Source organism: Rhodnius prolixus, unplaced genomic scaffold (assembly GCF_049639745.1).
Source record: "Rhodnius prolixus isolate KJV_2025 unplaced genomic scaffold, Rpr scaffold_2, whole genome shotgun sequence".
NCBI classification, from domain to species: Eukaryota; Metazoa; Arthropoda; class Insecta; order Hemiptera; family Reduviidae; genus Rhodnius; species Rhodnius prolixus.
In genome coordinates, this window is record NW_027411592.1 from 4,192,444 (window position 1) to 4,211,821 (window position 19,378).

The 19,378-nt window shown below is 32.1% G+C and overlaps 2 protein-coding genes across 8 annotated transcripts in view; one reads left to right on the plus strand and one right to left on the minus strand.

Annotated features, from left to right (window-relative positions):
• The window catches only part of LOC141450291 (nostrin-like), a 38,711-nt gene extending 27,673 nt beyond the window's left edge, over positions 1-11,038 (plus strand). Inside the window, exons 6-16 of the mRNA XM_074120583.1 lie at positions 1,218-1,361; positions 3,253-3,359; positions 3,490-3,659; positions 5,931-6,065; positions 6,933-7,022; positions 7,440-7,604; positions 8,318-8,470; positions 8,551-8,703; positions 9,312-9,420; positions 10,494-10,628; positions 10,712-11,038. Coding sequence (XP_073976684.1) covers positions 1,218-1,361; positions 3,253-3,359; positions 3,490-3,659; positions 5,931-6,065; positions 6,933-7,022; positions 7,440-7,604; positions 8,318-8,470; positions 8,551-8,703; positions 9,312-9,420; positions 10,494-10,628; positions 10,712-10,818 — 1,468 coding nt within the window. The 3' untranslated portion in view covers positions 10,819-11,038. The remainder of the gene's footprint in view (positions 1-1,217; positions 1,362-3,252; positions 3,360-3,489; positions 3,660-5,930; positions 6,066-6,932; positions 7,023-7,439; positions 7,605-8,317; positions 8,471-8,550; positions 8,704-9,311; positions 9,421-10,493; positions 10,629-10,711) is intronic.
• A 2,547-nt stretch (positions 11,039-13,585) lies between these two features.
• Positions 13,586-19,349, minus strand: LOC141450296 (uncharacterized). 7 transcript variants are annotated; one of them, XM_074120598.1, is made up of 7 exons: positions 19,213-19,349; positions 17,069-17,197; positions 16,886-16,989; positions 16,726-16,786; positions 15,441-15,474; positions 15,301-15,354; positions 13,586-14,606 (listed from the first exon to the last, which is right to left on the minus strand). In XM_074120598.1, the coding sequence occupies exons 2-7, from the start codon at positions 17,147-17,149 to the stop codon at positions 14,428-14,430; spliced, it is 513 nt and encodes a 170-aa protein (XP_073976699.1). In that variant the 5' UTR covers positions 17,150-17,197; positions 19,213-19,349; the 3' UTR covers positions 13,586-14,427. The 7 variants fall into 7 exon arrangements, with proteins under 7 accessions (XP_073976699.1, XP_073976697.1, XP_073976698.1 ...); XM_074120596.1 differs by having other exon boundaries at positions 19,074-19,214; XM_074120597.1 differs by lacking the exon at positions 19,213-19,349 and adding an exon at positions 18,479-19,053.
• Between the last annotated feature and the right edge of the window lie 29 nt (positions 19,350-19,378).

Below are 19,378 nucleotides of genomic sequence, written 5' to 3' on the forward strand. Positions count from 1 at the left end.
GTTATTAAGCTTCAGGTTTTTACCGTTTTACAATAGGATGATAGGATGATTGCATAACCAAAAAATTCAGTGAACTTAGAACGATACTTTATCACTTTTAATTTAAACATACATATATTTAATCTTTTCCTTGATCTTAAATCCACCTAAAACTATTTTCACCAAATAAAATATTTTGAGGGCACTCATTGAATAAATACGCCACTTTCGTTACAATATGCTTCACCATTGGGATAATTCTTAACATTTGGAGGTTGAAAAGCATCGATGTATGATAATTCTTGTTTAAACGATTCTGGTTCTAAAACTCCTCAGATCTCATAACGCCAAATTGCAACTATACTTGGGAGCCTGTTTCCTTCTCCTTCCTTTGTCGCAACCTGCACCGAATATAATCTCTTTCAGTGAAAATGTCCTCTAGACTTCCGTGATATGTAAAAATATAAAACACCAAATAGGGTCGAGACTCTCGACAGTTACCGATGGGACCAATTAGAGTTGTGTTATTTGCTTTGATAAGCTGAAGCTAGTAGAATGGACTTGATGTTGCAAACTACGCACAAAAAACTATCTCTACAGTTCAAATCCTTCCAAGGTCGATGATATAAAGTGCCTACCAGAAGATCCGCTCTCTTTTAGCGGTTAGCCCAGTCTCACCCAACATCCTTACGAGCCGTTCGCTTCACCATGGCCTCCAACTTGTGCAGCACGCGTCCCAATCTATAAACCCATCTCAGAACGTGCTATCTCTTCGCTACAGTCATGGATATTTAGTGACACCTCAGATATTTTAAATTACCCGCGCTAGCAACGAGAAGGTTATAAATGACTAGAAAGAAGACTCCAATTGCAACGTTCTCGGTCGTTGTACCAAGTACGAGCTCGCCCGCATTTTCGATAGTAACTGATCATTTTAGCAGTCCTTTTATTTATTGTACGCTTAAGCTTACCGATTTCAAAAATTATATTTGGTTTGTGATTCACAGTTGTTGTTATTCGTTACCTATCTTACCACAACCCCCACAATAGGCCAGGAGCCATAACTACTCCCATTGAAAGAGACATTAGTGGTAAAAGTAAAAAATATCAATTCTTCATACCAATGATTAACCTGTTAGTTGAGGTTTTTGTTCTGTAACTGTTCAAAAACCAGAAGAACGAAATCCTTATGAAGGATCTGCTAGGTTCTGTTGCCTATTAATCTGTTTAATTTTCAGGTCTGAAGCAGAAAGTCAATATTCCAAAACCCTGGCTAAACTATCATCAAAGTTAGTTAAAGCAACTAAGGAAGGTTCAGGTTCAGTGAATTCTGCTTGGCACAGGATAGCCTTAGAAATGGATGTTCAGGCGGACATTCACAGGTATACTTTCGTTATATTGCATTAATTTAATCTAAAGTAACCATAAAGTATCATTTAACTTTATAATAATAATAAAAACCTTATTTTTCCAACTTACTATTAAAAAAACAAACCAAAGTAGCAAACATAAAAATGTAGCTGCACATCTCATTACTGTTTGGTGTGGAAGGCCACTATAGAATCTCAGAGAGCTTCCTTAAAACACTGCAGAAGAATGATGGTTTAGTTTTCGACTGTTATTGATAGATTTTTCCTTGACCGCTCCCCAATACTCCCAAAAAACTACAGAAGAAAATAATATTTTACACACGTCCTGCACATTATTCTCAAATTAGAGCTGAATCTTACTTAAAATACCAGAAAATCATACTTTTTCTAATTGTTAAATTGTACCACCTCTCAACTGAAATAATAAAGGTTTAAATAACCTATATTGAAATAATAAGGGTTTAAATAACATATACCGAAATAATAAGGGTTTAAATAACTTACACTGAAATAATAAGGGTTTAAATTAAAAAGAAGAACTTTCGGTATTAGCCTGAGGGGAAACTTCAAAAATTTTGTTGTTGGTCTCTTCGTTTCTGGTGCTATTGGGACTTCATCAGGAGCTTCTGTAAATCAAAAATAGAATTTATAGATGGTGATGCTTAATCGAGTAAACAAACATCGTGAGAAATAAAAATAACGTAAATAGAGAGATTCATGTAAAACGAAATGTAAACCCACTAAAATTTAACCGTGTATATCTCATTTACAATTATCACTACAACATTGCTATTTATGTCGGTAATAAAGTAATGTTTTCTCTACAATTTGATATAGAAATTATTAATATCTGACCAATACGCAGAGGGATATAAAGGTTTGAAAATTTAACGAAATATAAACACTCTAAAATTTAACCTTCAATATCTCAATAACTATAAACTAAAACATTGTAATTTATGTTGGTTATAGAGTACAGTTTTCTCTACAATTTAGTACAGAAATCATTAATGTCTGATCAATACGAAGAGACATAGGAAGGTTGGAAATTTTAATGAAACGTAAAACCTCCAAAATTTAACCTTCAATATCTCAATATGTATAATCACTACAACATTGTAATTTATGTCGGTTATAGAGTAATGTTTTCTCTACAATTTAGTACAGAAATATTAAAATCTGATCGATATGAAGAGAGATATAAAGGTTTGAAATTTGAAGGTATTTGCAAACCTCCACAATTTAACCTTCGATTTCTGATTAACTACCCTACCTAAAACATTGCAATTTATATCAATCATAGAGCTAACTTTTCTCTACAATTCGGTAAAGAATTCATTGAATTCTCATCAGTACGAAGAGAGATATAAAGGTTTGAAATTTGAAGGTATTTGTAAACCTCCAAAATTTAACCTTCGATATCTGATTAACTACCCTACCTAAAACATTGCAATTTATATCAATCATAGAGCTAACTTTTCTCTACAATTCAGTAAAGAATTCATTGAATTCTCAACTGAACGAAGAGAGATATAATGGTTTCAAATCTGAAGGAATTTGCAAACCTTCAAAGTTTAACTTTCTATATCTCATTTCTCTCGATGCGGACGATAGTTCCCATTAGCCGATAATCGGGTGAGAGAAGCTGCTAGGAAGAGACATATAAGACTGCTGCCAGATTCTCGAACGCGGTATCTCCATGTGGGAATCTAATGCACTAGTTGTTGAGCTTATAGCTTATTTTGGATTTATTTTATTTTCGGGAAGAATGGGCTTGTTGGCGCAAAGTGCGCAAGCCATTACCATGTATCGTTAAGATATGTCTGTTCACAATTACTAAGAAACTTTTAAGTGTAGCAGGGTCTACAGCTTTAATAATACAAAATCTGATAATTTTTTACAGACACTTTGCTTCGGCTGTATGTGAAGAAGTAGTAAAGCCATTAAAACAGTTGTTAGAGTCGCAACACAGGACCCGAAAATATGTTGAGACTGCTGTAGACAAAAGTGGTAAGATCTTAAAAAAAAATATACGTGCTAACATTACGTATCAATACGCTCATCACTACTCATGAATGCATCAATATTTTTTGTTTTTTTATTATGAGGTTTCATTTACTCGTTTTTTTTTAAATTTTAGGTAAAAACTTAGCGGAATGGCGGGCGGCTGAAAGTAAAGCGAAAAAAAATAGTTTTACATGTGCTCGTGAAAATGAAAAATTACGTGAACCGAACAGCGAAAACAGAAACAGCAGACTCTCGGCTAGTTCCTTGCATATCCATAAACAGGGAACAGATAAGGAGACAAAGGTAAGCAGCTAAGCAACAAGTGCCGGTTTATTTCTTTCTTAACTTCAACTTTTATTTATTATTATTGTTATATTATTTCAGAATTCGTTTATTTCATAATTTTGAAATTGTGTTAAAACGAGTTAAAGTAATAATACTATTTTAATGATATAAAACCCACCAACAATAGAATTTACATTTAATTTAGTACATCAAAGATTCTTATTTACTAAGCACAATATAAAGTAAAACTTGCAATTATAGTTATAATAAACTTTATAGTTATATATGTAGTTAACTTTATTTTTTAATGAATATAGTTCTTATCAGAAACAATTGACATGTCTTATATTGACACTACTTTACAAACGTCGAGTTACATAAATTATTCCGATAACTTATAGGTATACATAAAAATGTTTCCATCTTTACCAGGAGTGAAATTTTTATTGGATTTTATTGCGTTTATAGTTGACGCTTAGCAGTTTGATGTAGTAGAACAGCAAAAAAATAATAATTTGTTAGAAAATGTGAAGTTTTCTCTGCTGAAGAAAGAAAAACGAAAACAGAATTTTATTGCCATTTATTCATTGGTTGTTATCTGACGGAAAATAATTGGCTGACAAAAGATGCTTTAGTTTTTATCCATATGACTTTAATGGATGGTGATTTATTCATGTTGTTGCAGAAATTAGCCCAGAGATTCTTTTTTTTTTTTCTTTACGAGTTTCGAACTATGGCAAGTTCTCCTTTATATTCCAGAAACTTAAGTTATACAAAGGTATCTCTGCTTTACTTCATGTTTTCTAATTCCTGAGATTGACTTTTAAATCCACATATGTGGCTTAATTTTCATTTACTTTGATGTTAACTCAGGTATGCCTTACAATTTTATATTAAATTATGATTTTTAAGTGGTCTGAGCCCATAATAGTATCCATGTTAACTTCCCTTAAAATACTGCTGATGAATCTTCAGCAGCAAAATGGTTCGGTATAAAGCATATAGTGATATACTATATTAGCACTAGAAGCAAATCAATGGCTTTGCTTTCTTGAAAAAAATTTTACTATCATCCATAATTAATTAATAGTCTTTTCTTACCTGAAACAGCGGCAAGATATTTGTCGCTCATGATAAAACAAAAATTGTATACCAAAATAATTTGCATACTTTCTAATTCGTATACTCTTCCGTTTTACCTTCGTCCTCAAACCTTTGCATTGAGCTTTGAAGCGGCCAAGTTCCAACATTTTGTACACGACCACAGTTTTCATTTTTTCTGTCTTTCGTCCCTGTTCTTCCGAATCAATCTTTTTATTTGTATCATTTCTGAATGAAAACTCCGAGGTGCTTTAATTATCTCTATTATTTCTTCCTCTGTAATATCATTGTGAACCTCTCGAAATTGTGCATTTTTTGTAGAAGATGTTTATTTAAACAAAAGAATGTTGTTCCCATAACGATTCTCTTTCATTACAGAAGTGAGCGACAAATTGTTTGCAGAAATACCATTATACAATTCAGCCCTTTGCTAAGCACTTAGATCTTTATTTCATATGTTAGAAATATCTAGCTTTCTCGTGCAATAATTTCCAAATAATCATTTGTGTAGTCTAGAAATTCCAGATTTGTCACTAATCGTACTTTCAATACTATTTGAAAATGCATCCAGCATCAGATACAAAATAAGATTACAATAAAATAATTTACCAATAATACTAAAAACTTAAATAAATTAGGATTTTGTTTTTAAACAAACGAATTTATTAAAGGAGAACAGAAACTTGAAAAAATTAAAATTAATGACATTGATATTTTAAAACAACTACTACTTCAAATTGCTAAATATTAAGCACAGCTAGAATAAAGAAATGTAGATGGTTACAGGTAATGATGATGCCGATGCTGCAATCATATGCTATTCTTGAATGATGTATTAACTACATATTATACTCCAGAATACAAAGAGAACATCATATTTCCATTAAATAAATACCTATGTGTACAAGACAATTCCACTCTTAGTTTAAAAATCCATTTGACCTATCTGACATTAAAAATCCAATTCGTTCTAAGCAAATAGCCGCTATTATTTGAGTTGCTTTCTTAAAATCTTTGATTTTTTACGCTTAAAATTTGCATATCCCTGATCAAGACATCTTTTAGCAACAAACTTCTTTTAAAACTTCTCTTAATTATTCTCTTTTTTCTAACCATACGTAGTTATGTATTGCTGTTTTATAATTTTTTCTTCTATACATATAATAATAATTAACTTATTAATTACAGTTGGAATCAAAAAGGCGAAAAGCAGAAGAATGTGTAAAGAAAGCGGACGTTGAATATTATACAGTATGTTTAAGAGCTGAACGGTCCAGATTGGAATGGGAATCCGCAATTGTTAGAGGAAGCCATTGCTTTCAGGTTTGTATTGATACCACTTCTTTCGTAACTTATTTACTTTCTGCGATTAGACAAACACCATTACAATTAGATGGAGATTGTTTCTATTATTTGATAAAATAAGCATGCGTGAACCGTTGCGATAACTAACTTTGTGCGAACGTTTATTAAAAATCACTATTATCGCAAACAAAAAATAAAATAAAACAACTTCCAGGGATTTGGGCAGTCAATAATCCTTCTGTAACTTATAAAGATGTTCTTCTGATTAAGAACTTCAGTGTCTTATCAAGGTGTGAAAGGGCGAAAAATTATGTTGTTACATTGGGGAGCCAGTGGACTGTAAATGAAGGTGAATACGCTTAGATTCAACAATAAGGATGAACACTGATGATTGAAGAAATGGCTTTCTCCAAATGTGTCATTTCCGTTTTTTTTTTTAGTTTTATGTTTAGCAATGGTTAAATATATTTTTAAAATCTGAGTTTGAAAAAATGTGTGTTAGGACTGGAAGCTTAAGAATTACGGTAAAAGATGGTCGGTAGTAGATCCTAGATTAATGAATCCCAGAAACACGTGCATTAGCAGCATAGCTCTTCTCTTTAGATAAGTTTCCAATCTCCTCACACGTCTTAGTTGTCCAGAGAGAATGTGGCACATGACCCATGAAGTTGGCATTGTGCCCAGAGATCCAAAATGAAGTCCACTAGACAAGACTCGCCACAGATGCCTTCCTTGAAATTGACAATCTAAAGCATCTTTTATGAACCTGGAAGCTTTAAATCAGAGGCTGTCCAAATGCCCAAATTCATTTGCCCAGTGTATAAAAGAGAAATTTTAATTTATAATCAAGTTACATGTATATGTATGTATTTATTTATTTTGTAGGTAATAGAGGAAGAAAGGTTAAGGGGATTAAAGGATCTCGCCACATCTTATGTGCAAAATCATAATAATCTTGGGCCAAAGTTTACTCAGGTAGGAAAATTATTTTCCTTATAGTAAATTACATTAACAAATCAATTCTTGAAGGCTCTTAAGTACTTTACTCGACGTAAAATTTCGAAGTAAAGTTTCGTTTTTTTACTGCAGTTCTGCAGGTCTGTTGTTCCGTGATATTGATGTCTCCTATTCGTTTATCACCTAGGCAAAAAGAAGTAATTGAGATTTGTAAAATCGGTATAGTTGTTTTAAATTCGTAGTAACTTTACTGGTGCGAGTAAAATTAATTTCATTCATCGTGATTAATATCTAAATGTTAATGATAATCAAGTACCTATTTCATTAACGAAAAATGTACCACATAAATAATAATGACTCAATGAATCCATTTTATTAATAGTTGTGAATTTATAATTTTAATCATATCAACTGTTCTTTTTGTTCAAAATTTAGATGAGCAGTCGTATAGTAGAACCATTGGAAAATTGTGATATAGATAAGGATCTTGAAATAGTGGCAACACTCAGGGCTGCAACCGAGCCTTCTCAGGAGCAGATGCTGCCCGATTTTTACCCAGAACACACTGCCCTGGCCATGAATAGGGATCGTAGAAAACAAGTTAGTTTTTTCACTTTAATATGTTGAACGAGGGCAAATTCCCCAATTAATGTTGAAAATGTGGTTAGTTCCTTCCGCAGTACGCTTTTTAATAATAATTTTGAAAAAGCATCTCTAGTTTGACTATTCTCATTCACTTAGCGACAATCAAATTCTATGCCTCTAACTGAAAAATGAAATCAAAAGAAACTATTATTTTCGCAGTCATCATCATTCGCTACATAAAATTTGTAGATAAGGCGCTAAATTGGAACCAAGTGTACTTCTGAAAAGAATTGAACTTAACTCTTCTGACGATTGAATAGGTTATTTAACAATAAATCCAGGCTCTTGTTAAACAATGAACTTCTCATACACAATCTCGCTTTAAGGTGTTTTAACGTAGAAAATCAGAAACTTCCTATCTCTGAAATCTCTAATGCTTTCAATTCGGAACCCATAGTTTCCAATGTAATAATGTATATTTAACCATCTTTCATAATCTAGTAGCCCAATCTTGCTATACAAATGCCACCATTCCCTTTTTCCTTTAATCTGTCAACTTATAATCCTGCAGTTTAGATAACGTTCCTAGAAAAACACCAATAGCCCAGCGATTTCCTTTCCTTAAGATAGTAGTGTGGGGAGTGTTGCTGTGTTATTTCTCCCGCCTTGATGTTAGAATTTGCGCATTTTATTTTAAAATCTTTTATAACATGTTTTTATTTCAACAGGCTTTGATAAACCTATTACAATTAATCAGAGCTGATTTGGAACGTGAAAGAAGAGGAAAAGTAGGAGTAGAAAATCTGGCTAGAGCGCTTAAACAGACGCCAACATTCGCATCTGAAGATTCACAACAAAATGTTCATGATAAACTACATCATGTTAGTCTAATAATTGTATTAAAGTTGCTAGAATTAATGCATGTTTTCAGTTTAAGTATAACTGATTTTCTGTTTACTAGATGAGATCGATGTTGACTTATCTGGAAGCCGCCAGGTATAAAGTTCAGAGTGCCCTAGCAGAACTGGAAGGTGGTCCGCCGGTTTCTCATCCACTAGCAGGTCATATCCATGTTACGAGAGACAGGCAGGGATATCAACAATCAGTTCTTAAGGTTCTTTGAAATATTAAGTTCATTATAAAATAATCTCTATGCAGACATGGGTAAAAAAGAACTAACTAAACTTTTAATTAAATAATAAAAAATCAATATTTAAAATTGCTCTTAAAAAAGAACCACGTTTTTCAATATTACTTCTGGGTGAAAAAAAAGAAACCAAAATTTCTCTTAATGAAGTATGAAGAACAGTTGTAATTAAAATTATTAGGTGATTAAAAATGTAGTAGTAATTAAATTCCAATTTAATTGTAATTTTGTTTAAAAACCTGAGCCATGAGTTTGAAATGAATATATTATATTTATTTGATGAAATAATTGGATTATGATTAATTTAAAATTAATTAAGTTGATTTTTAAATTCTGATACAAACTAAAATAATAATAAACAAATTATAAACTACAGATTTTCTTTCTCTGACAAGCTACTTTGCTTATAATCTGATGTTTCATATAACATTCAATTTGTATGCTTGGCGAAATTATTTGTGTAGCTAGCGAATAATACATTTTAATGATGATCGCGTTATTCATATAACTTTATATGAATTATATTTAAAAAATCATGTTAAATTTAAAATTAATTTCTTGTTGTTACATTGAAGGTGCCACCTTGGGTTCACAACGAAACAAATGATCTATCATCTGAATATTCTGACTGGGTTGATAGAGGCACTGCAGATGGCACTTCTGTTCAACCGGACAGTGACTTTGGTAATATTTGTACCATATTTTACGTAAATTTAGAAATAAATATCCTCGTATGTTTTCTCGCACTATTTGATTTTATTAATAATTGTAGTTGTATTAATTATTAAAATTTTAAAATGTTAAATCTATTTCTTCATCCAAGGATATGAATCACTTTCAGCACGATTATTTCAGAGAATATGCTTACAAAGTAATTTAAACAATATGATCTCTTAAAGCTGTAAAATAAATATAATTGTCATTATACAATCAGGCAATATCAGATTGACATATGGACATTTTAATTCAACACCTAAACCTTCCCAAAATAATTACGTAATTACTTTAAGCTTATGACCACAAGCTCTGGGTTGACTCCCATACAGAAGGGGGATTCGGGCTGTACGGCACTGAAGAATACTATCTCGGTTAGAAAACTGGCTACATTTTCTCAGGCTATTTATACTGCCGAGATTATAAGATGAATAATCAGTTCCAGAGTTTTCCATTATAGTGAAAACATACTTTTGAGAAAATAATTCCACCCCTTCTCCTTGGAAGTCCCTTTAATCCAATTGTACCGTGGTCTTTTAGAGAAAATCTTACGTCTTCTCTCTCCCAGAAGTGCCGTTAATCGAATTTTCCTGGAAAATTTTTGAAATAAAAGTTGTTAATCACCATCGTTGTATACATTTATATAAAAAAAAAATCAAATCCGCACAGTAATGGAAATTCTATCGCACGCTCAGAACCATTCTCCATTATACTCACTTTTTTTTGCTTGCACCTTCTTTATCAGACCAGTTACAAGCAAGTAACTGATTAAAAAGGTCTGAATGGATCGTGAAATTTTATAACTTGGTTATAATATTAATAATTAGTAATACATATCAAAAAAGTGCATTTTTTCTAACTAAATAAGACGAGATTTTCGCACAATTCATCCTGAAGGTGAGCGAACGCATCTGCTGGTTCCCTCCCTCTTGATATTTAAAAATATTCCAAGTTTTGGAATTTTTACTTTTACTTTTAAAGCATAATTAAAAAACTGATTAATTTGTATTTTGTTGTTTAAACATAAATGTGTTAATTTTTAGATGAATTCTCTAGCCAAGGTAGTGAAAAAGATTTCGAAACATCGGTGATAAAAGTTCCTGAGGCATCACCACAACGCTGTAAAGCATTATATAATTATACAGCAAACCTTTATGATGAGCTGACGTTGAATCCTGGTACTAAATTAAAATATTAGTTATTTATATTTAGTCACTTTTAAATTATATTAACCAACTGTATTTACTTTTAAATGTTACAGGTGATATAATTAATATTCATGACAAACAACCTGACGGGTGGTGGCTAGGCGAATTAAACGGTGTTGTAGGTATATTTCCAGCAACTTATGTTGAAGAAATTAAATAATACAAAATTGCAATTTATTGGGCACTAGGATACATTGCCGCCAGGTCAATTGTGAATGCGTGGTACTCCCACTAATCACCTTCTTGTTGAAATAAAATGTTTTTAAATATTTTTTACATGTATATAACACTTTATTTATATATATTGTATAAAATATAATACTACAAACGTTATTGGTTTTTAAGTAATTAGAATAAAAACTATGTTAACAATTTTAAAACATTATATTAAATATTTTTTAAACTAATCCTTAAATTTGTGAGATGTGTTATCTAATATGTATGATATTAGATTACATATATACATAGATATATATAGAAAGAAGGTGTGTGAGAAAGAGAGGGTTATAAGAATTTTAAGATTCCTTGTCTGTAATTTAGTAGGGAACATGACCCACCCTGTGAATCGATTATAATGTAGGAGAGACATTGTGGTCAGAAAGTCTTTTCAAAAATTTTTATTGGTACTGTACGATTTCAGTACCCCATTTATTGAAAGTAGTTTCTTATCTCTAGTTTATCTTTTTATGTGATTCACTAATGGAAATGAAACAGCCAAGGCGAGAATTACCAGGTAAAGAGATTTGAAAGGTTTTCCTTATTCGGAAAACTGCTCCTGAAGAACTTTTTTATAAACGTCAATTAAAAATATTAACAAATAGGGCACAGCAAATGTCATTCATTTACAAACTCTCCTCGGCAATCATAAACTCTCAGTTCAAAACGATCCTCAATTAGCAATTAGAATAAATTTAAGAGAATCGCGCCCTTCTTTATTAAATACAAAAAAATTCTTTCCGTTATAAAAGTCTTCAAATACGAAAACTTCATATGATAAAATTCAAATCGATAGGTTTCTTTTCTAATCAGGTAAGAGATTACTTACAAGGAATTTCGCAACTCAAGAAAGCCACGGGAGCTAGTGCCTGATTTAGGTTAAGTCTCAGGATGCATCAAGAGCAAGCAGACATAGCAATATTAGCCGTTGACGCCACACCGCTTTGGCACAGTTGAATCGCTGTTGAAATAGTCCGCTACAAACGAATTGAAGATATCATCACTATTGAATTTAGTAGAGGCAGCTCCCACTAAATTCATTCTTCTTTAACTACCTTCTATTTGGTGAATTGAACCCTTTAAAGCTACAATTCAAATATATGATTCAGAACCAAATTTGATTATCAATAAACATTAGTGTCCTGATTTTTTACTTAAAATCTCTTTTCTGATCAAAAGTTTTGACCTACTAAGCCTTAAGTAGAATGGAAAGTGTTGATGGATGATAATGAAACCTATATTTTCAAAGGTCTTCAGCAATCAAGGGCATCCAGCTGGTCCTGATAACGAAAGCTTGCGTCCAACAAGTGTTACCATGTCCAAAAGACTCATTGTCCGAACTTGAAAGACGTCGGCTCTTATGTGCACATTTAGAAATAGTAGATTTTAAATGTCAACTGATGATATTTGAGTTCCTCGAAAAACTGAATATTTATCGAGGAGAAATTTTTTCCTCTATTCTTTTTAATTACTTTAAAGTACTCTATTTCACATCTTAAAACGCGATTATCCTCTTTAGTGCAATGCAGTCTACGCGAAGATTCGATTTATATCATACTTTGTTATCAAAGAAGGAAGTTTTGAGTCTTCAAAATTCGACTAACTGCCGTCAAGGCAGCAGTATTAATAATAGTCATTTGCATAACATCCAACTTCACAGGATAACTTTATTTGTGGCTCCCAAGAGCAACATTTAATATGTACACTGGGCCAAAAAAGTCTGTGAACACTAACCTAAATTTTATTACTTTTATTATTATCTTATTAGAAACTTCTTTTATTTTCAAATGAAATATACTATTCGATAGACAGAAACCAGAGTTTTTCATTTTATATTCAATCTTTTATTTTTGTTCAGCAGGAATATCACAATTAAATGTTTAACAAAACAACACCCCAAACGAATGCAAAAAAAGTCTGTGAACAGCTGTATAAATATGTAAAAACATTAAGATAACAAACAGAAAAACGATTGAATAAAGTTTCAAAGTTCTCTATTGTATTGTAGAAACCACTACAGTCAGTTTTGTGAATAAATAATCTAATTAGTACATATTTAACCACTAATATGGAAGTTCCCAGACCAATTCGAGAACTTATTGTGACGTTGCGAAATGAAAGAAAAAGTATTCGAGAAATAGGGAAGATAGTTCAAAAAAACCCTTCAACGGTGCATAATATAATTAAAAAGTACGGAAATGTGATTAGTAGGCCACGCAGTGGACGGCCACCAAAACTTAATTCCTTTCATAAACGGCAAATTCTGAAGTCTGTTCGAGAAGAACCCAGGACAAGCGCTCAAAAAATCAGTCAAGAATTATCAAGTGGTTATGTGTAAGCGTAACACCACAGACAATTAGAAATAAATTACATGAATACGATTATTGCGGTCGAGTCCCGAGGAAAAAACCTTTAATCAATAAAATAAATAGTAACCGCCGATTGGATTTCGCGAAAGAATATGTTTCTAAGCTTTCTAGTTTCTGGGAAACCGTAATCTTTTCAGATGAGTCGAAATTCAATGTATGTGGGTCTGATTGACGACAAAAAGTGTGGCGAAAAAGAAATGAAGCTATGAAAATGAAAAATATGAAGCCTACTTTTAAGCATGGGGGAGGCAACATTCTGGTGTGGGGTGCATGAGTGCTAAAGGAGTGGGCAAGTTAGATCTAATTAATGGTATGATGGACCAATATGTGTATGTGGATATATTAAGACGCAATTTAAAAGAAAATTCAAAAAAATTAGGGTTGGAGGGAACGTTTGTCTTCCAACAAGACAATGACCCGAAACATACCGCACTAAAAACTCGGGAATGGCTTTTAAATAATACACTCTGGCGCCTAAACACCCCTCCACAATTGCCAGACCTTAACCCAATAGAACATTTGTGGGATGAAATCAGCCGCGAAATAAATAAACGAGGGATAAGAAACCGTGAACAACTAAAAAACGCTATTTTAGAAGAGTGGGATAAAATTCCAACATTGACGACCACAAAATTATTAGGATCGATGAAAGCTCGCTTGTTGGAAGTGATTAGGAACATAGGAGGTCCTACAAGTTTTTAAAATTTATAACTCACGTACAATGTGTAAGAATGATTTATTTCTGCAAAGTGTTCACAGACTTTTTTTGCATTCGTTTGGGGTGTTGTTTTGTTAAACATTTAATTGTGATATTCCTGTTGAACAAAAATAAAAGATTGAATATAAAATGAAAAATTCTGGTTTCTCTCTATCGAATAGTATATTTCATTTGAAAATAAAAGAAGTTTCTAATAAGATAATAATAAAAGTAATAAAATTTAGGTTAGTGTTCAGACTTTTTTGGCCCAGTGTAAGTCTTGGTATGAAATTCAAAAAGGGAGAATATAATAAATAGAAAACAAATGCAAAATAGAAAATAAAACTTTCCGAAAAGAAAAAAGTATTTTATTAAGAAAAAACAAAATTAAGTAAAAAAACAACTAATTCGGCGTAGTTAAAAAAAAAATCTCTTCAACCTGGCATATGACTAAAATAAAAAGAAAACAAAACCAGTAATATTACATTTATTTCAGATGATCTCTAACCTCATTCAACTCCAATGAATTTAAATTATCTACTTTTAAACGTTCTACAAAATTTCTATGGTGATTTTTTGTCAACAAATGTTTATCACTTTGTTCTTTGTCTGCGAGGTATAATTTGCAATATTTGCAAAAAAATCCTTCAGTAATAACTTCTTCCCCTGAAATAAAAAAGTTGCTAATTAAAGAAATATATATGTACATACATACGATATTCCGTAAAAACTGGAATTTAACAGTTTATAGTAACAAATAGAAAATCAGTGTTAACACAATCCTAATATAATGTCTAAATCTAACTACAGAAATACACTAAAATTCTGAAGACAACTTTTGGGGAGTACATATGTATGTAGCTTACTCACCACAAACATGAAAATGTTCTGTAAACCATTGCCAATTCTGTAATTGCCAAGCTTAAAAAGCTGATTCAATATCACTGGGTTTATATACGAGACTACTGTAGAAATACTGCTGTTCCAGCTCTACAGAGTACCTAAATAAAAGAACTAGGCCTATTTAACGCACTTATGTACATACATATGTATTTACATACATACGTGCGTTAGCGTATTCGCGGAAATCGCAAAAAGCAAGAAAAGACTGACCTCTGGTCAATTTTGGCAATACATTGACAATACTGATAGAAGTTTAAATACACTAGATAGTTAAAAATATCCATTGAAGTATCTCTTCCAATTTAGATACCAAACCTTACTAGAAAAATTTCCAGCAGATATAGTAAGAGGTTGCTTAAAACATCGTGGCTTACCCAGAAAATTTAGGGAATGTTTATCTTAATTTATATATAAATTTATCTTAATTATCTTTCAAGATTTATTTCCACCAACTAACCTATACACGTAGTCCCTGTGAATGGTGGAAGAGGTTCCCTCTTAAGTAATTTCGCTAAAATAATGAAAAAAAAAAAAGAGTCAAAATTATGATTATAAAAATCAGACGAAATGAAGTATATTTACTTAAGCTTGGATTACTTTTAGCTCTGTTTGGATCATTTTTCTTCTTTTCCTGTAAAAAGTCATGTTAAATAAGTATTTAAAGAAGATAAAATTAAAAACTTTTCCTAAAAATAAAACTTTAAATTGAAAATATTTTGAGGAGTGAATGCGTTATCTCCGAACATCTCACTTGCAACTGATAAAGCTTGTAACGTGGAATCAATAAGAAAAGATGTTTAAGACAAATAGGGAGGACACCAAAAAAACAGATTACACGAGGCGACTGCATCACTAATACTGACCAATGAGAGACAAGTACAATCTTGAGTGGAAAGAAGCAGAGGGCATCCTTACCTTCTAGAAAATAAGCTTTGGAAGCAAACGGACACATCAACATTGCCATTACCGAAGCAGCGCGTCAGCAATACACGAATTCTATCATATTCGCGAGCGCTTTCACACCCGCTCTGGAAGTGTTCGAAATAGTGCCAATTGGTTACTTCAAAATCTTTGTTTAGTAAATCAACCTTAGGGTCATTCCAATTTAAATAAAGTGATTATTTTCTTGGTTTTTAACCTTTTTATACACTTTCCCAGACTTTCGGTCTGACTTAGATCCTTTAGAACTCTAAGAAAATTTCTTTATGCAAGGGAGAACTTATATTTTATTTACATAATTCTATCTCATTATTGCCATTCGTTTGTAGCAGATTTTATTTTTTTTATACTGCTCAAAGTAGTATATGACAATAGAGTCAATAATAATAAAGGAAAATACGTTCAACGACTAGTTGTAAACGCCCCTGATAAACGAAAGCTCGTGTAATTTAAGCAAAATAAAAGCTGAAAATAAATGTCACGAGAAAAATTTAATGTAGGTTTTTCACGCGTCACTTTTTTTAAGGTGGATCTTTATGAAAATTTCGGTGGTTCGCTATATGCGAAGACAAGTCTCGGAGACACGGAAAAAAGGAGTGTGTTCTAATATACTCCCAAATAGTAAATCAAGGCCTGATAGTGTCGTAAAATTGGCAAACATGAGTGCAAAATAATTTCAAATGAAATAGAAAAAAATAATATTGCAATTACAGAGCTCGCTCTGAAGAGAGTCTGCTGCTGAGTCACCGGCTTCCCACAACCCCCAGTGATACATAGACAAGATCATTTACTCTCAGTCTAGAACTTGCCAGATTGGAAGAGGACAGACTTTTAAAAGACAATATGATATTAGCTAAACAACTGAGCATATCCGAAAAACCTCAGTTGCTCAGGCTTTAAAAATAAATAAATAAATTATAAAAACATTCGCAGAGTGACTTACACAAAGAATTGTCATGATTTTCAAAATTACAGCATTTGCAGTCAATCCACCAATTGGTTTTCTACAACAAGAAAAACAAATATAAAGACATTCATATTATATCAAAATTCTTAACCCCTCATTGTGTTCCCACAATAAAGCATGTATACGATCTACTAACTTATTACTGAAATTATTCACGTGACTTCTATTAGGATCTACTGAAACGTTTCTCATTTGATTTCTTTGGGAATGCCATCCACGGTTGTGATTTATAATTGGCCTCTAAAAAAATATAATAATAATGAGCCCTAGTAGCAAAATACTTGAGAAATAATGCATTTTAAAAAAACTCATGACCAACCGTATTTTGGAAATTATTATTTTGATTCCAGCCATTATTATAATTCCAAATCCGTTGAAAGTTTGGCAGGTTCTGATTCATGTTTGGACCGTATAGATTAGTTCTAAAAGAATTATTAACTCTGTTCCTCTGAAGAGAGAAAAATAGTTTTTTTATATTAAATATTCAATAATAGCAATCTCCTTTATAAGTAATATTTTACCATCACATTAATGATCTTTTATTTTACTTAGTTTTAGTAGGTTTTTTCTTAAAAATGAAATACAAACAATTCCAAACACTCTTATTAATTGTCAACTGCCAGTTGATCTACAAACTATTTTTGGTCCGTGTTCCCAGCTAATTTAAAAAATATATTATTATTCACATTTATCACTTATTTAGAATTTTTATATAACTAATCCCAAAGTCATTCTCAATTCAGTCCGTAATTTCTGAAAGTTCAATTAAAATAAAAAAAAAAGCTAATAGGTAACAATACTACCTATACAAACCCAAAATTTGTAAACTCAAAAATATCAATCGCACATTTATAGCTATTTGGCTATATCATAATGAAATAATATATTCATAAACAATTCCCATACATTATTTGGTACACCAAAGTAAAAATGTGATTGTTTTATCAATGAAAACATTTAGGAGCCAACAAGTGGTTTATATATTGTACACAAGACTATTTCTTTCCATAAAAACTTGCAGAAAATAAGTAATTTTGATTGAAAACAACTTCAGTGAAAGACTAAACAACTTTAAACTTTTATTTTTATTGTAAAATAGCGTGAGAACATTCCAAGATTATCCGGAGAATTATAATTGGAAAATTGTACCTTAAAATTTCCGAACATACTTAGATTATTTGCTACCGACAGGCGCTAATTTCACCAACAAAATTGTTTACACTCAACAGTTTTACTATCCCGCCAAAAACTTAAGGTTATATACCAAAATTTGAGTTTTCCAAACCAGCAAAAGGCGGCTGATTTTTTCAAGTTCAAAATAGCAACTGCCCAACTTCTGTTAAGGCGAAGTAACTGAGATGTTCTAATACAGAAAAGATATGAAAGTAAGAAAAATTAAAACTTGTGGAAGAAATAAGATTGATTGAAGTACTCAAATCACTTCAACCAATATTTTTTAAAGCTGATCGCTTCAGCAACCCGTAATTCCGAAGTATGCGTTTATCGTTTGGAAAAACAAAATTCCTCGTTCCTACTAAATTCATACACACTTGGATCACTACTTGTATATAGATCCGTATTTTCTCTACAAGGCAGAGTAAACATTCGTCTTTTCTTTTCGTATCTGTAGTAACACTGAAATGCCCAACAGAAATAAATAAATAATCTAAAAAGTTATGTCTCAAACAACACACACTTTCATACATATAAAGACTTTCCAGTCGTCTACCTAAGATTGGTACGATGTGTGCGAATCATTTGAAGAAGATCCAACAGCTGCTTGTTTCCGGAGAATGTAGGGTAGTACCTAATTAATGGTAGTTAGAAATAAGAATGCATAGATCCTTATCGGATCGCAGTTTCAATCGTTCTACCTAAAAGCCGGGCATAACCACGAATCATCCCACGTTAAAGTTCCGCATCTACTAAACCATAAGCCAGCTTAGATTAGATTACAATATCGGACGGAACCTATGCCTCACGGCACCGCAGCCAAAAGAGGGCTATTGTGCCCTCCCCTTCGGATCTAATAACGAAACCTCCTCTAATAAGGAGGTTGAGGACTTTCCCTACTAGTTCTTTTTGCGCTATTATCTCCTTTGGTCTCAAAGAGCCAAAGGTTTCATAGCGGAACCGCTCGATTGCAACGCAGTCGAGAGGCAGTTTCCTCCTCTTCCTGGCACAATCTACACAACGTTTCCGAGCTAATAAGCCCCACTTGTAAAGATGATTCCTGAACCTATATGCCAGCTTAACTTACCCCTATCCGGCACTTAATATTCCTGGGAGGAACATTACTACCTAAAAACCATAATAAAACTTACTAATTGAAGTTCATTCGGTCAACAGTTAAATTCACGCACCAGACCCACACTCCTTTCTACGAAAAACCCAAACTTTCAATGTAATTGGACGATAGTGTGAAGTGAAACTTATTAAATGGAAATCAAACTCCACACTTACTGATAAATCAGTTTTGATAAAGGATGAAATTTCGATACAGTCCGGAAAAAAGGAAAACAAGGTGCTATGACAGTATCCAGCTCTGAAGATACTACTAAAATGTTAAACTTTTATTGATATTATGTTGTTTGCCAATTTATCTCATTAAATTTTTTTTCAATAAACA